The 23,725-nt window shown below is 37.9% G+C and overlaps 2 protein-coding genes across 3 annotated transcripts; one reads left to right on the top strand and one right to left on the bottom strand.

Moving 5' to 3' along the window:
- Nucleotides 1-2,122: 2,122 nt before the first annotated feature.
- On the top strand, nucleotides 2,123-13,735 carry LOC121327014 (ceruloplasmin-like). The gene is made up of 19 exons (XM_041270763.1): nucleotides 2,123-2,316; nucleotides 3,419-3,663; nucleotides 4,748-4,960; nucleotides 5,166-5,342; nucleotides 5,839-6,093; nucleotides 6,419-6,584; nucleotides 6,736-6,875; nucleotides 6,975-7,115; nucleotides 7,286-7,500; nucleotides 7,840-7,990; nucleotides 8,295-8,507; nucleotides 10,236-10,446; nucleotides 10,602-10,741; nucleotides 10,860-10,988; nucleotides 11,494-11,600; nucleotides 11,798-12,017; nucleotides 12,136-12,275; nucleotides 12,484-12,646; nucleotides 13,330-13,735. The coding sequence occupies exons 1-19, from the start codon at nucleotides 2,159-2,161 to the stop codon at nucleotides 13,395-13,397; spliced, it is 3,252 nt and encodes a 1,083-aa protein (XP_041126697.1). The 5' UTR covers nucleotides 2,123-2,158; the 3' UTR covers nucleotides 13,398-13,735.
- Nucleotides 13,736-14,307: 572 nt separating this feature from the next.
- Nucleotides 14,308-23,725, bottom strand: hps3 (HPS3 biogenesis of lysosomal organelles complex 2 subunit 1). 2 transcript variants are annotated; one of them, XM_041270765.1, is made up of 17 exons: nucleotides 23,107-23,725; nucleotides 21,757-22,257; nucleotides 21,241-21,445; nucleotides 21,009-21,097; nucleotides 20,701-20,887; nucleotides 20,504-20,585; nucleotides 20,071-20,225; nucleotides 18,053-18,158; nucleotides 17,674-17,858; nucleotides 17,395-17,572; nucleotides 16,616-16,846; nucleotides 16,263-16,451; nucleotides 15,654-15,848; nucleotides 15,408-15,515; nucleotides 15,069-15,275; nucleotides 14,901-14,991; nucleotides 14,308-14,671 (listed from the first exon to the last, which is right to left on the bottom strand). In XM_041270765.1, the coding sequence occupies exons 1-17, from the start codon at nucleotides 23,351-23,353 to the stop codon at nucleotides 14,544-14,546; spliced, it is 3,084 nt and encodes a 1,027-aa protein (XP_041126699.1). In that variant the 5' UTR covers nucleotides 23,354-23,725; the 3' UTR covers nucleotides 14,308-14,543. The 2 variants fall into 2 exon arrangements, with proteins under 2 accessions (XP_041126699.1, XP_041126700.1); XM_041270766.1 differs by having other exon boundaries at nucleotides 14,309-14,671; nucleotides 21,241-21,424; nucleotides 23,107-23,724.

Genomic DNA, 23,725 nt, shown 5'->3' with positions numbered 1-23,725 from the left:
ACTCAGAATGGAATGACTACTGGGATATACAGTAATGCTTTATTTGTAAAAGATGTTGCTTATTAACACTAGAACCACTGGATTTATGAACTACCCAGAACCGCCACGCAGTCACTTTGACCCATACGTTTTTAAACTGCTTCGTTATGAAAATGAAAGACATACTATCGGTTACAACTGAAAAGTTGTATTTATGAACACCATATCTAACATTTGCATCACAGAAACACTGTATTTAAATGGAAAATTAAACATAAAATGCTTTATTTTTTATAATGAGCGCATATACAGCACAACTACAAACTGAAAAAATATAGTAAAATACACTTTTAAAAAGAAACTGGTATATACATATACCCGTGTATAAGTGTAAATGGGTATATGCACACACAAAACTATAAAACTGAAATCTTTGTTTCTAATACTACATAAAAAATAAACTATACACTGATACCGCTGTACAAAAAGAGCTGTAATCTTTGTATGCGATTATGTCACCTACCAGTCCTGCTGCTGCCTTCCCCCTACAATATAATGCGATATCCCCCCTCTCTCTCTCTCTCTCTCTCTCTCTCTCTCTCTCTCTCTCTATATATATATATCTATATATATATATATGTATATATTCATTGCATATTTTTTTTATTGCAGCACAGTAGCAATTTTATGGTAATTTTATGGTATACACTGTTTTACAAAAAAACATATTTTGACAATGTTATGGTGTGTAACAGGGTTACGGTCCAAGCTTACCCCAGCCCATAATCACATTATTCTCTCAATAACACAGAGGTATTTGGAACGGAGGAAACAGCAACTTGCTGTGTTCACAGGAATAAATATTTATTTTCTTAATGGGTACTCCACTCAGATTGCAAATGACTAACCGGCTGTACCATACAATGACCGACAGTAACAAGACAAGCTCACTACTGACCGCCTAATACAACTGCTCCCTCCTAAGGAAAGACACGGCATTAAATTGAATTGTGCTTTGTTTTTGTGTAAACTCCCTGTGGTGATACTGAAACAAAGAAAACTTGTGAGTTGTATTCCTGTAGGTACAACCCTATCGCTAAACACAGACTCTCTTGATTTGTATGAAATCCTTTTACAATGTGAAATCTGCTGTGATTATCAAATACAGGAAAAACCCTAACTACTTAAATAACTTGTTCTCTTTTATGGTAAATTCAACTACAAACATATAACAACTCAGTACTGTTGAGGTCATGCTGTATTTTAATGATTAAACTGGAGGCCATATTCAGACTGTTTAGATCACTAAACTATGGTCCAATGCTGCAAAACAATATTATTTATATAAATGTGCATAGTATTATTATATGAGTAACCCTATACTGTAATCACTATTTACTGTACTTCGCTATCCTCTTAAAAAAAATCAAACAATCAAGACCCAGGGTGTGTTTCATTAAAACAAGCTTTTATTCATTTGGCCTAAATTATGGAATAGCTAGTTTATTCTAGAAGGTACGAATAGATAAAGCTTTGAAAGCTTTTGTTTATTGGTAGTAACTCTGGCAACAAGGCAAGTGTTATTTACTCTTGTGGCTGCTTTGATAAAAAAAAAAATAACATATAAAACAGCAACTGGTTATCTGAGCCTTGTTTTGGTCTGATTTTCTGATCTTTTCTTTCAATGCAAAAGCTATAAAAGGTGCAGCAGGCCTCACTGGAGAATTCATTTTTAGATGAGTAGGATGAAGAGCCCAGCCATCACAATGGCACTCACATTGCCTCCTCAACACATGTTAGATTATAGATCCAAGTTTTTTTTAGCAGCACGAAGCTTTGGAAACAAAAGCATCAGTTGTTCTTGAAGATCACACCTCCATCGGTAAGCGAATCGTCACAATGATGAGTGCTGATGGACCACATTTTCACACAAGCAGCGCAACGTTAGATAATGAACATAAAGAGGAGCAATGACAAGACAAGTAATCAGACCTGCTGTACATGAAATACTTATTCTCCTCTTTCCTTGATAACACTGGCCAGGTCATTGTGAAATCCTTGTCCTGCTATTGGTTTAAGCAAATAAAGAGCCACTGTGTGACTGACCTATAAAAACCAAACAAGTTACTTTGAGATGAGAAGCCTCTGCTCTTAGTTATATTCTTAATCCAGAATAAAAATGAAATACTTAAATCTCCTTTTATTGTCATTTTATTTTGCTGCTGCTACCGTGTGGGCAGCAAACAGAGTATATTATATAGGAATTGAAGAGATAGAATGGGATTACGCACCGAAAAAAATGAATTTAATTTTGAACAAGTCATTAAGTGAAGACGAGTAAGTATTTTTTACTTTGATAAGACTGAACGTGTTTGAATCTTTTGTTCAGTGGTCTGTGAGCTTGCAAATGTATACACAGTTTTAAAAAAATTGCTGAGAAAATATAGGAGTTATATATGTTTTAAACTAAAAATTAACAATTGTATTCTGATTTCAACGTCTTGTAAATTTTGCAATGCCACTGATTTTATTTATTTATTTATTTTTAATAACTATAAATGACAAATATAAGGTGTATGGGTATAAGTGCAAACAGGTTAATGAGGATTACTTTCATTACAGGTGATACTTCACTACAGTGAGGTGGCATAATACATGCGACTTAGCAATACAACACGCACTCATAAGAAAGCATTATTGTCTGTCCTTCAACGGACATTTTCATATAAAAAAAAAAACTAACAAAACAAAAGGGGCTTATAAATGAAACAGTGCACCTTTTGAGACAGCAAGCTCCAAACACGTTTCATGTTACAGTGAAATAAAAGTTATTTTGTGTTTCCACACACCTAGCCAAGTGCTAATATTTAGAATTGGCAATGATGAGGAACCCAATGACGCAATCATTTCTTTTTACATAGTGGCTCTGTAGAATCTCTTATTACATGGCTGATTAACTGGTACAAAATGTAAACAGATAAGAGAGAGCAAACTGAAAAGAAACAAGAGATTTAAACAAACTATCAAATGAAGCACCCGAGCTTTGCTAACACTTCATCACTGCTTCTCTGGCCTGGATCCTAACAAGAGCCCCTGAACAAAGGGAACTGTCTCTTTTTATACTTGTGAGCAGATTCAAATTGGCAATCAATTATCCAATTTGAGCCTGACCACAGTCCAATATATACAACTTTATTTACAAATGCACACCGGCACACAAAATATATATCATTGTTTACATGTGCAGGGTCTTTATTCTAATCCTGTTCTAAATTGTTTAATTGAATCAATTAAACCTCAATCCAGAACCTGAAGTACAGTAGATAATTATATCATTTTATCTGTTAAACCTTGAGTGGAATGATCCTCCAGGACCGTGACTAGATACCCGAAATTCAGCACTCAAATTCAAAGTCTATTTGCTGCATGTTTTTTAAAGGCACGCTGCCACCTTTCTGCAACGAGGGACAGACCGTATTGGAAGTGTTTACAAGAAGGCCACGTACAAGCAGTATACCAACAGCAGCTACAGAGAGGAAGTGATCAAGCCAAACTGGATGGGATATTTAGGACCATTAATAATAGCAGAAGAAGGGGACACAATTATTATTCATTTGAAAAACTTTGCTTCCAGGCCTTACAGCGTCCACTCTCACGGAGTGAAATATACCAAAAAACACGAAGGTAATGTACACCCAGCCCAGCAACAGCACATTTTAACAAAGAACACAAAGGTTATGTACACCCAGCTCAGCAACAGCAAATTTTAACAAAGAACACAAAGGTAATGTACACCCAACTCAGCAGGACATTTTAACTGCACATTGTTGTATTGTTCTTATAATGTTATATTTTTGCAAATTACAGCAATATAGCTTTAAGGTTTTTGCTTTTTTTGCACCCTTTTCTTCACAGTTATTTGTTTTATGAGGGTGTGTTTAAGCCAAGAGTATTTAGATGTAACAGTCGATCATTTCTCTTTCTAAAACAGCATGGAGTAAAGTTGTTTAGTTTTCCCGTATGTTCTGTGTGCAATTATACTTGCAACTCCACTACAAAATAAAACTTTGATGGAAATTTACCTCTTTACGGAGGAATACAGTGTGTGTGTGTGTGTGTGTGTGTGTGTGTGTGTGTGTGTGTGTGTGTGTGAGAGAGAGAGAGAGAGAGAGAGAGAGAGAGAGAGAGAGAGAGACGTCGTCAAAAGTTTGCATACCCCAATGTGTGGAAACAAACATACGCTGGGGATTTAAACTGTTGACGACAACTTTGTGCTTAAGCATTTGTTTATTTCTTTCTAAATAAAACCCGGCTTCTATCAGAATATTTTTTTCTTTCTTGATTATATATTTTAAAAAATCCACCCGATTTTTTCATTAAATAATTCTACCCAATTTTTAAAGAGCATTCGACCGAGTTTGAAAAAAACAAAATCACCCTTAAATCAGATGCCCTAATAACAAATAAACAGACATTGCAAAGAGATAAATGCAGCAAGTTGTATTTAAGTTTACCAACATGGATAGACTTATCACATTCTGTAGCAGCCACTTAACTTCCTGTCCTCAAACTTTAAAGAACACCAAACACAACACAGGGATACTGGCCTCGTGTCAGGGGGCAAGACGGCATCACACAAGTTAGTTCACAGCATACCAAAGCACTAGTCTTCATTGATGTGACTGCTTGAGGAAACGATCTCTTTAAGTGAGGAAATAATAGCGTGAAACTACTTCTGAAGCTACGTTGTCATTTCTTGATCCTCAAGGTGCATTTTACCCCGACAACACCTCAAAGGACCAAAAGAATGACGATCATGTTTATCCAGGGCAGAACTACACCTATGTGTGGGAGGTGACCGCCGACCACGCTCCAGCGAAGGATGACATAAACTGTCTGACTCAGGCTTACCATTCGCACGTAGATGGTCCCAAGGATGTAGCTTCTGGGCTCATTGGACCTCTGATCACCTGTAAAAAAGGTAATGAATACTGTATTTTAAAATGGGTACAAAGTAGGTAAACGTTTTTGGATCAAAAACAAACAGCAAACATTCCAGTTAGTAAGCTCCTATACACAGATGCTGTCAGGTTCATTGAATATATCATATTCATGGCTTCAGGTTCTTTGAATATATCACATTTTTGCTGTCAGTTTCATTGAATATATCACATATTTGGTTTTAGGTTCATTGGCTATGTACAGTGACAGCAAGGCAGCCTACATATATACCTTGCTGTTTACTGTTACTGATGAAAACCTGAGCTGGTACCTGGATGAAAACATTGAAACATATTGCTCAGCGCCCCCTGGCACAGTCGATAAGGGCAATGAAAACTTCCAAGAGAGCAACAAAATGCATGGTGAGCAACTAAAAAAAAAAACACAATGCAGTAAATAAACAAATAGGCTGTGCAGTGTAGTCCAAAATGAATAGTTAAACCAACCATCTGTGCAGGAGTGGTCAGGGTTAGAAATCCCACTCTGAGTTAGAACTCTACCAAAGAACCGTACTGGTGTGAGGGGCACATTGCCTTTATAAACTAAAGTTCTTGTGGACATTATTAATCATACTGCGTTAACCCAAGAAAGGCCTAAAGTGCCTTTTTGTCCTACTGTAAGGGACTCTGCATATAACCCACCTCTGTAAAGTGCTTTGTGATTGTGGTATGAAAGGAGCTATATCAAAATAAAAATACAATTATTATTATATTCTTTTTGTTATTTATTCCATTTCCCTATGCAAACCTTTTCAATTTGAAAACTACATACACACACACACACACACACACACACACACATATATATATATATGTAATTTTAGTTGCTGTTTTTAAACACACATGACTTGTATTACAGCAATAAACGGTTTTGTTTATGGAAACCTACCTGGTCTGTTAATGTGCACTGGAAGCAAAATACACTGGCACCTCTTTGGAATGGGGAGTGAAGTCAATATCCACTCTGTCTACTTTAGTGGGCAAATGCTAACTGATAGGACCCATCATGTTGACACCATCAGCCTGTTCCCTGCTACATTTGTCAGTGCTGAGATGGTGCCCCACAACCTTGGGAAATGGCTGCTCAGCTGTCAAGTCAATGATCATGTTCAAGGTATGAAACAACATAAACTAGAAATAGTTTAGTAACACTGAAGTTATGAAATTGCCATCTGAAATGGTTTTGGAGAAATTAGCATACATGCTCATACAAACTTCCATTATGTGGATGCTTAATTACTGTGAAATATATATTTAATGTGAATCTTAAGCTACTGCACAGAACATAAATTGTAAAGATCTTTCAAAAGTCTATATTTACAATAAAACAGTAATAATAATAGTAATAGTACAAGAGAAAACGACGACTTTTACCTTGACATAGATGTTTTCAGTTCATATAAAACAACTTTAAACCCACATCCTATGCTTTGTTTCAGCTGGCATGCAGGCTTTCTTTGAAGTGAAAACGTGTTTCCCACCCACGCACAGAGCTATACCTAATCAAAAACAAAGACAATACTACATCGCTGCTGAAGAAGTGATTTGGGATTATGGTTCATCAGGGATCAATCATTTCTCTGGAGATTCATTAACCACTGACAGGTAAAACAATGTCATTGCCATTTAACGATGCATAAGAGCGGCACCTGCAGCTGGCGACAGTGCCACACTGAAGTTTTTGTTCTCAGCTAACAAATATTTCACCATGCTTTTACATCTCTTGCCCTTTTGACTGACTTGACTGTCTCTTCAGTGAATCGCGGCCATTTTTTGAAAAGGGTCCACATAGAATCGGAGGGAAATACAAGAAGGCTGTTTACACTGAGTACACAGACGTGACTTTTACAACTCGCAAGCAGCGGACCAAGGAGGAGCAACACCTCGGGCTGCTAGGTGATAAAAGCTGGCATACATTGTATTGCTGTGCTTCACTGTTATCACGCTGTGAAGACAGAGACAAGTATCTCACCTTTTTTTGTTTTTTGTTTACAGGGCCAGTGATAAAAGCAGAAGTTGGAGATACCATCCATGTCACATTCTTTAACAAGGCGACTCACCCTTTCAGCATTCAGCCTCATGGTGTAGAATTCAATAAATATAACGAAGGAGCTTTCTACATCTCCATTCCGGGAGGTACATTAATTTAAAAACAAACACTCCAGTTATCGGGCAGTATTCATTAAGGAATGTGACCAATGAACTGTGTGAAAAGATTCACTTTGTTGTTACAGTATGTAATGTATTTAACTACCATGTGTGTTTTATCTCAGTAACATTTTGTATGCTACAATATTTACCAACAGGTAATGTAACTCCATCCTCTGCCTCCCATGTACTTCCCGGCTCTAATTTTACCTATGAGTGGACAGTTCCAGAGGATGGAGGGCCAGTCTCTGATGATCCAGATTGTTTAAACTGGCTGTACTACTCCGCAGTGGACTCTGTAAAAGACACCAGCTCGGGTTTAGTGGGACCCCTCTTGGTCTGCAGAAGAGGTAGTCTCAAGTCTGGTAAACAGGTACAGCGCTGTGTTCTTATATACTTTGAAAAGGCAGAAAGCTAAATGTTTTTGCCTTTGACAGCTGTGATTTGGTATTAGCAAAGCATTGGGTTATACTGCCAGTAAAATATCTCTAATGCTTTTAATAGCTGTATACGACCTTGTCAGAAGTCTTTTATGGAGTGATGTGGCTCATCCATGTGTATTACACACTCAAAAGGGCTGTACTTAGAAATCCCCAAAGAAATCTAGTAGAAGTCTTTTTCTTCATTGTGTGGGGATTTTTTCTTTTATTCATCTTTAATGAGGGCTAGGCTTATATCCTCATTCACTGTAACAAAGCCCTTTGTTCCACAGAAAAATGTAGACAAGGAATTCCATCTGCTCGCCACTGTGTCTGATGAGAACCTGAGCTGGTATTTGGAGGACAACATTAAGATGTTTGCAGGGAAGCCTAATGAGGTCAACGTAGATGATAAAGACTTTCAGGAGTCAAACAAAATGCATTGTAAGTGTCAGAGCTTGAACAGTAGTCTGGAAGTGAACTACTTTGTAAAACAAAAAGACAGTCAAGTAGATAAATGTTTTATCTAATGCATTTATGAGCGTCAAATGCCTTTGTCAAAATATTTCTTAAGTTTTGCCTCAGAATTTACCATTTGAGAATTGCATTAATGTTTGAGGTCAGAACCACTTTTTAAGCTATTCAGTACTGGGTGGGAAAGGGTTAGTTCCAATGGTATTGTAGAGATAATCAGCCCTTCATTATCCCTTTTGAAAACTACTGTATAATATCTACTTTTCTAATACAGCGATCAATGGGTACATGTATGGTTCCCTGTCTGGACTGAACATGTGCAAAGGAGATAAGGTTTCCTGGCATCTTAATGGTATAGGATCTGAAGTTGATATCCATGGCATATTCTTCAGTGGGAATACTTTCATAACTAAGGGGACCAGAAGAGATGCGGTCAACCTGTTTCCACATATATCTCGAACGCTTATCATGGAACCGGACTCCATAGGTAATGTACATTTTCCTTTCTGTCACCCTGCACTACCTGTGTTAAGGAGCTGTGGCAAAGTGGTGTGTGGATACAGGTGAGTGCAGTTCAGGTAAGAATCACACAGGCAATTACGAACAGGTGCAAGGGTGTTTATTGAAATTACTGCAATGTCCAGAGCCTTATAGCAAACATCTGTAAATAATATGATGGAGTGATACAGTGGTGTGTATCACTCAGTATTTCTAATTCCTCGGGTTTGACCCGTAACCCAAAAGTCCAATTTTTACACACCAGCACTAAACACAAAACGCAAACACAGTTCCTAGTGACAGTGAATAAGTGCTTTTGGTGTATTTACAGTTCTCCGTGAAATGCAGGGGTGAAAGTGATATCCGGGTTTATGCTGGCTTTCTCTCCAGCTCCAGATCGTGTTACTGGTAGTCTATTAACAAAACACTAACAAAACAAAACTCACGGTTTCATAATACGGCAACACAGACTCCTTGTAGATTAAAAAACTAACCATTTACCAAGGACAGGTCACTTACACTACACCCCTTATTTATACTCTCACTCATGACCCCTAGGTTAACGAGCGCATCCACTCCTCCAATCCTCGGATGCCACGCCGTCTCCAGTCTGAGTCTTTGAGCTTGGGTGCCGTAGCTCAGCCCCCCTCCTAAATGACCAACTTCCACCTACCCTAAGGATTAAATTGCCATACCATTTGATTAAGGGTACTCTGTTCCTTTTACATAGTGCCCTCACAGGTCGGGAGGGAGATCAAACACCAAGAATCATTCGATCTCTGTCACAGGAGTATAGAAGGTCGGATGAGTTTTTATCAAAGACTACTACCTCACAGTACATTGACATTACTTTAAAAATCGGTTCATTTCCTACACTTTTTATTTCCAAAGAAACGCTCACAAATATTTTGGTTGTGATCTTGACAGCAGTTCTCTCCCCTATTACGTTCAACCTAACTTTCCTTAATTAGTCTGAATGACCATCTAAATGAAAACAGACTTGCTTTGTTAAATTTAAAGGGACACTTCAATGTATTTTGTTACACATTTTGATCGCTTTAACACTAACCCCATCTACAGGCTGTAGCCCTGAATTACATAGTGGCACAGAGATTAAAAAGTACAAAATTGATGTCCAGATCATTTTTAGGACCTACAAATAGGTTAAAAATGTAAGATGTCAATGCTATTTCTTTTTGAAATCCATTTTTACTAGATGAGACCTATGCAGGATTGAAAGCTTGTGCTTGGCAATTGCATGGGTCCAATAAAAGGCTGCTCATTCCTAATGAATTCTGGTTGTTTCCCACAGGAATAACACCTGCATAACTGCTTCTGACTTCTGAAGTCCTTCGTTTTCCCTGTTAATTCATCTGGATTAATGTTTCTTTGTATCAAATGATGCTGATCACATGTAGAAGGGATGCACTCATGCATGAATTAACAATTCTCAATTGTTAATTGAGAATTAAAAATTCTCAATTGTTAATTGAGAATTAAAAAAAAAATTTTTAATGCAATAAAATTAAACAGACTCTAACACAACGATGCCTATAACGTCTATAAACAGACTCTAATACAACGATGCCTATAACGTCTACCAACAGAAACATACTAAAATTATACATTTGCTTGCAGGTTTCGATAAATTGTTTACAAGCTCAAGGTTTAAACTTGGTCAGTCGATCAGGAAGTTTTCTTTGTGTTTGTGTTGCAGGAGAGTATGAGGTGGTGTGCAGGACGACAGGCCACTTCACCGGTGGAATGAAGCAGCGCTATAAAGTGGAAAACTGTCACAGGTGGAATACTAAGCTGGACCTCTTTACTTTGCATGAAAAGAAGTTCTACATTGCAGCTGTTGAAATGGACTGGGATTATTCACCGAACAGGACCTGGGAGGATGAGATGCACCAGCTCAGTGTGGAAAGGTATAGAAAGCTGGCCACTTCCCATACAATATATGTTCTTTAATTGCTTGACAATTTAGCTTTAAGGTCAAAATTCAACACCTCTTTGACTCTTATGGGTTGGATCGGTTTCCTTCACTGTTTATTTTCTTTCCAATATCTGTTTTATTTTGAAGGCCTGGAAATGTCTTTCTATCCAAAGAAGATAAGTTCATTGGCTCCACGTATAAAAAAGTTGTGTACCGTGAATATAGCGATGCAACATTTACTACACCCAAGGAGAGAGGAGTCGATGAGGAGCATCTAGGCATCCTAGGTATGAAACAAAATAGACTGGAGCAGTTTCTACTCTACCCCAGCTCTCCTTTCCTTATTGCCCCTATCTCATTTTATTTCAAAGTAGGCTCTGTAATAAACCTGTCTTCTTTCCACAGGACCGATCATTTATGCCAATGTTGGAGACAAAGTGAAAATTCTATTTAAGAACATGGCTAGCAGACCTTATTCTATACATGCTCATGGAGTAAAGACAGATAGTCCCAGCATTCACAAAACTGAACCTGGTAAGGTTACTGCAGGTTTTGATACATCTTTGGAAGTGTGTATCTGAGTATAATTTGTAGTTGTCAGCATCACAAAACCATTACACAATGTGAATTAAGAAGCACCTTGGCATGGTTAAAATTAGACCATAATGAGCACCAACATTCACTTTCCTGCCGTATATCAAGGTAGAAACACTCCAAAGTGTTGTAAACTTTTGTAAAAGCATAGTGACATTATAAAAACAGACACAGCAAGCTTGGTAAATCACAGGTGTATGTCGGGCAAAGCATTGCAAATGTGTAAAAGAAAAAAACATGGCAGGCTTCAAAATGATCATGCAAATTTCCAGGTTAACTTTAAATTCTATTTTTTAATTTAGTTTTCTCTACATATAAAAAAAGTAACCGAGATGTCTCCGTCATCCCCTTCCAAAAAGCAGATTTGGACTACCAAACAATTACTGAACCAATAGTTGAATATACTGTAACTTCATTGCCCTAAAGCATATTTATCTTCTCTTAGGTGAAACTCACACCTACACTTGGAGCATTCCTAAGAGATCAGGTCCTAGCCAAGGAGACTCGGAGTGCAGTGTTTGGGCTTACCACTCCACGGTGGACGTTGTCAAGGTAGGTAAACCAAGAGTTGTGCAGTTATGTTTTAATGGAAATTAAGTTTTAAGTCTGATCATGAATGATTTGTAATTGGCTGACTACCATCTAGTATTCATCAATGTAGACATGGGTTTGTACCCACCAGTCAATGTCAATCTGCACATCATTTTCAAGCATTTCTTTTTCTGATCTTTGTTTTTTCGTAATTCCAGGATATGTATAGTGGATTGATAGGACCTCTTGTGACTTGTAGAAAACGCATTCTGCGAATGATAGGATTGAAGAAGCAATTGCAAGAGTTTGTTCTTCTGTTTCTGATCTTTGACGAGAATGAATCCTGGTACCTAGATGAAAATATCAAAACCTACGTGTTGAATCCACAGAAAGTAATAAAAGATGACAAAGATTTTATTGAAAGCAACAAGATGCATGGTATGTTGAACTGGAATTTAGTTTGAAAAGATTAGATGTTTTTAGGTCTTTGCGAGCTGAACTTCTCTTGATGCTTAGTGTCGCCTGTGTCTAGAAATGGCTGGTTATCTTTTTGCAGCTATTAATGGCAGGATGTTTGGAAATCTACATGGCCTGACAATGCATGTTGGAGAAAAGGTATACTGGTACCTCATGGGGATGGGGAATGATGTGGACATACACACTGCTCATTTCCATGGTCACAGCTTTGATTACAAGGTATGCCATTCATTTCAAATTCAAATCAAATCAGCACCAAAGCTTTATTGATGTAAAATTAATTGTGTAAAAATCTGAGGTGGACGAGTTTGAGACAGTGGTCAAAATGGTTACTTGGAAATTATCTTTGCACCAGGTCATTTCTTATATGAGACTTTTTAGTTGACTTTTTGTCGAATTCCAGTTTGTTTTTTGTCTTTCTAACCAGGTGAGTGGTACCCATCGTGCAGACGTGTTCGACCTGTTCCCAGCGACTTTCCAAACAGTGGAGATGCAGCCTCAGCACCCGGGAACCTGGCTCCTGCATTGTCACGTGACTGACCACATGCAGGCTGGCATGGAGGCCACTTACACAGTCCTGGAGAAAGAGGGTGAGTCAGGAAATAGGGAAGTGTCCTGTACTAAAGCCATGCAGCACCACAGGCTATTTAGAATACATGTATTACTTAACATTTTTTCTTGTGCTGTCTATTTTATCATAGTTTTGTTTTACAATAAATATTTTTGGTAAAAACATCCAAAGCAATAATAATAATTAATACTATTATTATTTTACTATAGATTTAATAAAAAATAAAATAAAATAAAAAATAATTTTACTATAGATTTCTTATGGCTGATTGGAGTGAGTTAGAGCATACAAATATAGTACATTACCAACAAAACCAATACATCTAAATGGAAGCCTACTTAACTTAAAACAGTCTTTTCAGACATGTATTTTTCATATTGTATCTTTTTTTATGCTCCCTGAAAAACAAATAAGGGTTGGAAAGGGCCAAAATGAAATAATCAGGTATGCGTCACTCGCATTTAACTGTCACTAAAGTCAAAATTTTATAGGGTCAGACGTGGGTGCTGACACTATAATGGATAGATGGATGGATGCTAAGCAGTTGACCGATTTTTAAAACAGATCAATTTTCAAAGACACACAACACAAAAAGGTTTTACACACTGTCTTTGTTCTGGATACCTCATTATCAAACATCTAAATGACAGTTACACAACTGCCAAAACCAACACATTTTGTTTAACATTTTTGTCTTTGCAGAGCCCAGTGGCCCTCTATCTAATGTGAAGGTGTTTATCAAAGAACAATGTGGATTCACAAAGGTCTAGAGGAACAATGACAAATACAGAAATAAAACCATTTCATGTATAAAATGCACTGAAGGGTTTTTTTGTTTGTTTTTTAAATGTAAAAGTTGAGCCTTGGTGGCTTGGTATTTTTATTTTTATTTTTTTAAAGTTAATGGATATTTATTGTTGGAAATTGATTTAAGTCCAACAACTGTATCAGGTTTGTCTTATCAGTTTATATGTATTTCAAGTAAAAGCCAGTAAGCAAGTTTGTTTTACATAACACGTTTCTCGCATTCACGCTGTGTTTCTGGGTGAATTTCCCCATACTTTAAATCTGTATATGAAATGTGTATACTGTACAACATATGCCATAATGACTTACTTCAGTACCTTTTTTTATTCAGTTTTCAAATAAAATGATTTTTCTTGCAATACTACAGCAGTTCCCAGTAGTTTATGCTGAACTGCCTGTTATCTGAGAAGATAATAGTTCATACATTTTGAGACACAACAGCGCAGAAGGTTTAAGTCTGAAATTAATAATATAATACTGGAAAAAAACTGGGGGGGGGGGGGGCTTGTGCAGTCCGACACCCGGTGGATTCTTCTAGCCAGTACAGCTTATCTGTATTTCATTTAACGTTTAACAATTCATTTTGCAATAACCACAGAAATATTTGTTTTATTACCAGTTAAATATGTTTGTTTATTTGTTTATTTTTTAAAAGAGTATGTTTTACATACAGAAGTCAACTTCTCCAAAATCTAAAAGGTGGCCAAAGCAGAAACCAATAAATTAAAATGAATGTATTTATATAACACTGGACTTAAACTCATTAATACAGACATATATAATTATTGATTATATAGACTGTATATATATATTTGTTTTATCGACAAACAAGTAATTGCTACAAATAATACTTTTAAATAGTAAATAGCCTGTAATTATGATATATTGATTACAGAACTTGGGTGTAGCAGCAAGAAATCAATGTTAATCAGCAGCACTCTATGAACTGAAGGGATGGACTCCCTAGATGTACAGCCATGGAGTGAATTTATCCCGGGTCAATACCAGTGAATGCTTGTACGGTTCATTTAGCTATTATATGAACCTTGCTGTAGTGCTTTTTTTGTTTTGGTGTTACAAACAATTGTTTCAATAGCGGGCAGTTTTCTTCACGTCACCAAATTCTTCTGACTGCATTCAAGCACATAAGGCACAAAAAATGCTGCTGTTCCATCATCTGGTATCAAATTCAGGAACTCCAGGGGGTCCAGCTCCATGGCAACAACCAATAATGTTTCTACATGCAAAACAACAACAACAAAAACAACATTATCCGAATGAAATAGTGCACACAAAAAGCTTTAAGCCAACACCAGTATATATGACCGTAGTAATAGTCCTGTACAACTGCAATAACTATATCAGGACTAAACAACTCTATGCACATTCATCATGTGCAAGTTAGCGGTAACTGTAGTTATTCTTGAGATAAGCATCATAAAAAGGTAACGCAAACTGTCCCATACCTTTCAGTGAAGACAAGAAAGTGTTGCTTTCATCCCCCTCATATTTAGTTTTTTTACAAAGTTCAGGCAAAACCTTCTGCCACCAAAGAGGCTAGAAAAGAGAAAAAAGTCATTGTAATAACATATTTACTGTAACCTAAATTTATAAGGCAGCTTTTCCACACAGACCTGTTTTTCACGCTGAAGCTCATGGTTTGCATATGGTATAATGGCTTGTGGGCATCTCTCCAGTAGCTTGTCAATGCAGCTCTCATGGTCTCCCAGTTTTGTGGCACAGAGAACATGTATACTGAGCCCAGGGCTCTCGTTATCAGACAGTTGCTCCAGTAAAGGAAATATTGATGATGGATCAAGAGAGGGACCGCTTAACAAAGACTTATGGAAACAAGACAAGTTCAATCAGTGTAACAGCACTCCAAAAAATCTTTGAATAGGTTTAAGAGGCAAATTACAGATTAACAATAATAGTAATAATAAATATATATTTTTAAAAGGTTCGTAACATACCTGTAATTTTTGCAAGTCTTCCTGGTAATGGCGATCCATGTTAAAAACAGACGGGGTTATAACACTCACCCATGGGAAAATCAATCCATAGTGAGAGCAAGAATTGATCTGTAAAAGAGAAACACAAAGAAAACAATCCTTACTTTTTTTTTTTTTTTTACAAAATGTTACATTACTCCGCCAGTACTATTGGGACTCAAACTAGTTACTATATGCAATTAAACTGATATAAATACAACTGCTTACCAGATCTTCTGCTGTTTTTAGTGGCTTTATGCCAGAGTTCTCTTTAGTGGATATTCGATCAATATACACTGTTGACAGTTTAAACAGGAGCTCCTGGATTATTGCTTCCTGGGTAGAAGCCACTAAGAGTGCTTCCCAAAAATCAACTAACAGCTGAGGGCCAGCTTTCTCATCCCCAGTCTCTCTGGAGAGCTCCTGAACACACAGACATGAATGGCACAGTAAAGCATACACTAGATCAGTTAATAATGCTACCTCTTTAAAACAAATTAATAATGGTACCATTTAAAAAGTCAGATGATTTATTACTGATGTATTTCTAACATCCACTAGGGGCAGTGTTGCAGGGGGCCATATTAATGGTTACACTCTGATATACCAACTGTAACTGGAGAGAAGCAATAGAAAACTCAAGTCAGGCGGTTCTTTAAACATTTGTGTTTTAAAATAGCACCAGAATATGATGACGGAAGCAAAACATAATATAGAAACTAAACAAGTATACATCTGTCATGATATTTCATACCTGCACCAAGTTGCTCTTCAAGTCAAAAGATCTATTCACAGACCATTACAAGCAGCATTACTAGTAAGGCATTAAAGACACACCTTGAAGAATGTATCTGCCTCCTCCAGCGTCATTTTGTTATTTTCATGCAGTGCTACTGCCGAAGCCACCAGCAGCCCCTCCTGCGTCTCTTTCAGATGGTGTGCCAGCGAAGTGGGTTCAATGGATTTACCTTCACGATTCAGCAGCAGCAGCTTTGGCTCTTCAATGAAACCATAGACTTGCAGCATCTAGAGAGAAATAAGCTGTCCCTTAGTTGAACCAAAGTGTATGTAAATTGTTGTGTGCATGTAAACCAGTTACCCCCAGCCCAAAACCTGAAAGAGTTTTTAACACCTGTAATTTCTCTCTCTTTCTTGGTATACATACATACATATACATATCTCACCCTTACCTCTGTATGGCACCCCATTTCTGTTTTGTACTGTTGCAGGTTCTCCATTTTCAGTGCAATGGCCGCTTTGGTCAGTGTAACGACCACAGAGGGTAACGTTGACTCCAGCTTCTCCAGACTGGCAAACGCAGTAGCATGGTTTGCATGAAGCATGCATGGACTGCATACAACATGGGGCAGCTGGCTGGGTTCTGCTGTGCTGAAGATGTGCAAAACTTGTCCTGCGGTCTCCTGTTCAACAACCAAATTATATATATATATATATATATATATATATATATATATATATATATATATATATATATATATAATATATATACACACACACACACACACACACACACACACACACACACACACACGTGTCATCTAAGTATATATATATATCTATTATATATATATATATATATATATATATATTTATATATATATATATATATATATATATATATATATATATCTTATATATATATATATATATATATATATATATATATCTATATATATATATATAAACAGGCCATACTTCATATCAAATAAAGTACTGTACATGGATGTGTACATGTCTAGTATTAACACTTTTAAAGCAGGGATTGCTATTAAGTAAAACACCTGTGCGATAACATCAGAGTTTTACATCCTTTCTATAAACAGGCAGGTTTTAAGGCAGCCGCACTTCTGCTTTCAGTTTTGAATGGTCATGTTTCCGCTTCTAGTTTAGCGTCAAACTCAGTTATTCATGCAGATCCAAAATACTGAACAATAACAAATAGACCTACTTCACTTAGTTCTTCGCTTGACTCCTCATAAAGGGAGTGCTTCAAAAAAAACAGAAATCCTTTTCCAAAGCTTTGGGATTTCTGTGAAAACGTAACATTTCTCTCAATGACTTCCGTCACTGACAGACCAGACATCTTGTAGTAGGGAAGGGCAAGATGAAAATCTCTTTTATCAAACCTAAAAAAAATTAATAAAAAAAACTATGTGATGTTGCACGGTGTAAGGAGAATTGACTGCTGACAATGGTTTAAGTCCTCCAGAGAGCTGGGGTCTCCCACCTGCTGTAACAGTCTCCGAGCTGAGCACAGCTCTCCTTGAACGCTGCCTCTAGCTCCCCTCGTGCTGGATCTCTCACTGCAGGGTCCAGGAGAGCCGCCCTCAGGAGCAGGTGGGCCTCACTCAGGAGATGGATACAGCTCTGAGCTTGGGGGCTGTTGGTCTCGTACTTCTTACTGTACTCCACCTAAATCAACACATTTAAGGATAAAAGAAAATAAAGTTTACAACAGTACTTTTAATTACACACACACCCTGCCCCCCTCCCCGAATTAAAAGTCCAAAGTCTGATGGGGAACAGAGAGGCTTAAGATAGGACAGCAAAGAGGAACGTTCACAAGCACATTTTGTATTTCTTATTCAGAAATAGTATAAAAGTACCATTTCACTGTAGAGGTGAAGTGTTGAAACAGTATTCACAATATACAGATTCCATCCGTGGCCACTTTCAGACACCTTTTGCTTTGTACTGGTTGACTTTCTAGACCTGTAGCAGAGTAAAACACAGTACACTAAAAAGTTTAACAAAGCAGGTTTATATGCAGCGAGAACACTGTCTTTACAACGAGACTGGGGATTGAAGACAAAGGAAACATCCAGCCAACATGTCTGTAATGAAAGCACTACCCTTACAGGGATTACAGAAAACAGCAAAGTTACACCCAAGCACAGCACAGAAGCAATCACAAAGTGGTTAAAATTCACAGGATATCAAAGAGGATATTCCTTGGTCATGAATTAGCTCGAACATGTAAGCAGCATGGTATTAGTTCTTTAGTACTAATTTAAAACAATGCCCAGTGGGTTAGAGTAAGTTGTCATCAATACGCTACAAAGACTGCTGAAGCAGAGAGAGGCTGAGAACTTATGAGATTGATCTGGACAGGAGTCTCTCTAGTCCAGGTGAAGGAGATTTTAGACCTATTGCTAGGAACATCCCTGTAAGGATTTTATGATCTTTCACTTGGCTAAAACAAAGTAGTCAGATATTTATGTATCGAATATACAAGTTGCATACATTATAGATTTGCATAAACATTTCCGAGATGAGTTTTTATAAAAGCAACAAGCAGCCCAGTACTAGCCAGTCATTCTGGTTGTTTTTGCAAAACTGTTGAAATATTTTTGGGGGACAGAAAGTATACAAAAATGTTATAGAAGCAAATCTAAGAATGGGACCAGTTAATTGGTCTGCCGTTTTTAGAGTTCAGACCTGCAAATTTGAGAGGTCAGGAAGGATTGTATTTCTGTAGATAGAATTTTGACTTCTCTCTCAGCCTGCCTTGGACCAGTTCCAAAGCGCAAGGATGCTGGTGCTCAGTCAGCAGATGAAATCAAATACCAGACATTTCAAAACACTTGCCTTACCGAGTTGCAGCATTGTGATTTGTAATGCACGCATTACAATTACCTGGCTGACAGAGAGTCATGTCACTTCTTAAGTGATTATTTTTTAAATTTGTGGAATAAGAAATGAGTCCTTTCCTGAGGACAGGTTAAGCAATAAGTAAATACAACTAAAAGCAGTTTATAGCACCTAGAATAGCTGCCTTTAACTATTAACGTCTAGAATACAAAGATGCTCTACATTTTCTAATGTGCACATTAATATTGAAGATATTATCAGATGTGTATTATATGTGTGTATGTATGTATGTATAATATATATTATATATATATATATATATATACACACACACACACACACACACACACACACACACATCACACCCACATCACCCACTCAATACATCGCAGGTGTCGGGGTCCAATACAAATATAACGCGATATAGCGAGAGACTCATAGAAAAACAAATAGGCTAATAACAAATACTGAACAACCACACCCTCGTCATATTGGGTGCATCAAGGTCCAGTATAAATTCTCTAAGCAACCTGCTTTTTCTCATTTTTCATATAAAAAGCAGCACACCGTTTTTAATTTGTACTGTGGAGGGTAACTGCTTCAGATCAACTTAAGTCATCAATTAATTTCATGAGTCTTCCTCTTTCTCAAATGCCGCTGCATTGAAAGAATCTCATTCCCAACATAAGAGGCTTGTTGCTAGGGAGCTGACGTCACTGCCCTGTGACTTTTGCTAGTGCATTGCTTAAAAAACAGCTTCAGCAAGTAGATATTTAATTTGCTTTGTGTTATTGTATAATGTGTGTGTATATCAGCAGTACAATATTAATGCTCTGTTTTTAATTGTTCTGTATATTTTTGGTTGTGATGCAGTACAAAATAAAACGAACAGTAATTCTAAGTGAAATTGCATTGTATATTGCAGCTAATGCAGGCGCAGTTAGAGGACCGTGATATATCCAAATCTGCAGTGTAGCGAGGGGTGATATAACAAGGGGTGGGTGTATACACACACACACACACACACACTTACTGTGCCTTTTTTGGCCCCCTTCCACTCTCTCCATCGCCATCAACAGCAGCTTTAGTGAGCAGGACAACGTGGTTTTTAAAGTGGCACAGGGCTTTCAGTCCAATGAACAGCTGTATCCGGAGCGCACAAACGTCCATTGTAAAGGGAGGGCAGGCCTTAAAGCAAAGCATGTGTGTTGTATTAACTTAATCTCCTGGACTGTTATAAACCATGAGAGTCCTTACAGCAATGCTGTAGTTTCACATGAACTTCATCACATAGGTCAGGTCAGAAATGCTGCCTGAGTGTTGCAAAACCGCAGAACTTCCAAGTTTGTTTTTAATAGCTTTTATTTGTTTAAATGCTCATTTTAAATACTCTGCATGAAGCTATCTGGCATCAAAGACATAACAATTCCTGTTCAACACTGTTAGAAATTCTATGGGAATTGCACCTTCATGGTTGTGTCAATGTAGGGATCCTCAGTGCGGGCTGCTACTGCGCTGCACCTCGCTGTAAAGCACTGCAAGGCGTTTCTGGAAATCAATGAAACACACAGATATATTGTATGGTACCGTAATACTGAACAGTAGTTCACGAAGAGGGGCACTGCCAACAAACTGTTGCACTACTCTTTAGAAAATGAAATACCTGGTGATGACATGCAGGAACTGATTGCTAAGCACGGCCTGCTGTGCCTTTTCTGGATACTGGTAAGTGGAGGTCAGCTCCACACCGTTTCTGATGCTGTACAGGTAGCCAGTGTTTGGCAGCGAGATAAAACAGAACATGCTCAGAGGCTCTCCCTCTTTCTTTTCACAGGAAAGATCCTGGCTGCCTATCAAAGAAACAAAATTTAAATAAGACACAGTATGCCAAACTAGCTGTATAAAAAGTTTCTGCCTAAGGGTAGCAGACTGACGTCTGTACCTCTCTGCACTAACAGCTGAAGGACTTACTGGTTACAGTAAAAATGGGCAGCAACTGAAGAGAATGTAAATGTGTCTCCTCTACAGTATGACCCTGAAAAAAATCAGGAGCAAAACGTCTGAAAGAAAAAAAGAAAAACAATTACGAGCAGTAAAACCCGAGTACTATAAAACCATATAACATTTACCTGTGGCTGTGCCGTGTCATACAATGTACTGCACTCCCCACCAGAAGCTGTAATAAACAGAAGCATGCTTTTACCTGTACAGAACGTACGACACTTCAATGTCTCCAGCCTCAAGTTCCATGCCTGTCCGCTCCAGTGTGACCGACACTCCACATTCCCGTGCCTCCTCTCCTAGCAGCTCCTGGTTTTTCTGACAGACATAGAAATCATCCTGCTCCAGTTGGGAGATGTCAGTCTGGGCCGCTTCTCTCATCAGACCTGAATGATAATGGTAGATACCTAGGCTGCTGCTAGTAAATTAGATTTTACTGAGAGCTCACAACTTCCAAATTCAATGAAAATATGGCACAGATTACCTGTTATTACCTTTGGTAATGTACTAAAATCAGTGCTAAAACATGACTTGTGCAACTGGTCATAAGATTTTTATCTTTGGAAATGTGTTTCTCAGTTATTTCATGTTTCAGTGCCTTTGAACTTGATTACATTTATAGCACGGTGTCTCACAATCTAAAGAGACTGTTTTGTATATAGTCCTCAAAACAAAAAAAAGTCTTATATACACACACACTTTCATACACTCCATTTACCTTTCTCTTCAATATCTATGGAAGTATTAATATCCTTGGGCACAGGAACATTGTCATTTGTAGGCTGTTGATGAAAGTGTTCCAGTTTTACTACTAAAATTTCCAGTTCCATCTGTATAGCCACGTAACCGTCACAGAAACAGACCTGTGAGGGAGTCCAGCCCGGCACATGCATAATTAGGGACCGCTCAAAATCGAGAACAGACAGCGGATCGTTCAGATCCTGTTTCTTTAGGCTGAAGACAACCAAGCTCTTTCTGCAGCCCACGAGAAGATGACCTGTGACAGGACAGCATGAAAAGCACAGGGGAGGGTCGTAGAGGGGAATCTCAATGATTTCCATCTGCTCTTTGGGGGCTACTCGAAAGGATGAGCCACTCAGAAAGTGCCCCAGCATGCGGACAGCCACCCTTGTTTTTTCTACAGCCTGGTACCTCCAGTTTGTGTAGGCCCGTAAATAAGTGGCTTTGCTCTTCTCTTCGATTGTAACAAGATAGTCCCCTGAGAAAAAAGCAGACAAGAGTAAAGATGCATTAACATTCTTTTTTGAGAGCTGGCTTAACCCTTCCAAGTGCTGTTGATGTGATTTTAGCATGGTTCACCTCTCCATAGCAGTAGTGAAAGCAGCCCCCTCATGTTAACTCCCAATAACCACAGAAACACAATATAACAGCACCGTCCAAACACACTAGTTTCCCAAAAGTATACTGCAATACCCTGTAATATATTTTAGGTAACTACATTATATTTTAAATTAAACTATGTTCTGTCTAGAATAATTCCTTCCTCTCACAGGAAAGGAATAGGGATGAGGAGATTTATAAAATGCTTCTGAAAATGTCCCAAATTAAATACATTCCACTGCAAATGTTTATGAATGTACACATCTTGTCCTCGTATTCAATGAAAAACAATGTAATTCACTGTTCTTGGACTTCTAAATGCATCCTATTCATTAAAACCCACATGGTCTGCAGCATGTGATTTTTAAAAAACGAATTTACTTTCTGTTAAATTGTCGGTCATCTGTGTTTATATGCATACACACTGCGGGGCATTTTTGCAAGAATCCTTAAATTGTTTACAATAGAATCAATGCCAAGTCTAGTGATTATTATTCCTAATTTTAAATCATCATCATTATTAACCAAATATGACTAGCTAATACATGGAGCAGAAATATGTTAATTTATTTATGAAAACTGAATAGTGCAACAACTTTTCTTTGTCGAACCTAAATTGACCTGTTTCAGAATACAATGCACAAGCAAAAACAGCTACACCAGTTAGCAATATTTATTTTATAACGTGGGGGCTCAACTCGTTTGTATTTGGCATTCGGAATACTACCTATTCCACTGTGGGCGATGCTCAGCACTTTCCCCATCGTTGCAAATCTGCAAAGAAGTGTGCATTCTTCCTCTTCCTGCAGCTGAAACACCTCGATTCTACACCCTCCCGCAGACACCACGAACAGAGCATCGCCTCCGCAGCAGAACAACCCGGGCTCCTGGTCTGTGGGCACAATCTGCTGGGATGCAAACGGGTGGCAGTTGTACACGTGAACCATCTTCTCATCTATCCACCAGTCACACATTTACAATCCATAACATGCTCAAAACGACAACGTCCTTCCGTGCTCGACAAACCGCCGTGTCAAGTACAGTCTCACTGCGTGTTCCAGCTGCTTACTGGTGACTTCCGTGTTGGCTTTTGCGTCGTCATGTCACATGGGCTTTTCTGTCTTGTGATGCCCTTGTTTGTTATGAAAATCGATTCGTTCCGCCTTTATTATAGCGTCGATGGTTACATTTTAAACCAGGACTGCTGTAAGCAAGACTAAACTTATACGATTGCTGTCAATTTTAATGTAATGTGTTGATCACAGAACGTCGTTTTAAACTTCAATAGTACAAAAAGCAACCAACTTGTATGTGGGCGGAGCCATTACTATTTGCAATCTTGTACG

This window comes from Polyodon spathula, chromosome 14 (genome assembly GCF_017654505.1).
Source record: "Polyodon spathula isolate WHYD16114869_AA chromosome 14, ASM1765450v1, whole genome shotgun sequence".
In the NCBI taxonomy this organism is placed as follows: Eukaryota; Metazoa; Chordata; class Actinopteri; order Acipenseriformes; family Polyodontidae; genus Polyodon; species Polyodon spathula.
Note: the sequence above shows the minus strand (reverse complement) of the source record. Positions and strands in the feature narration are given on the sequence as shown.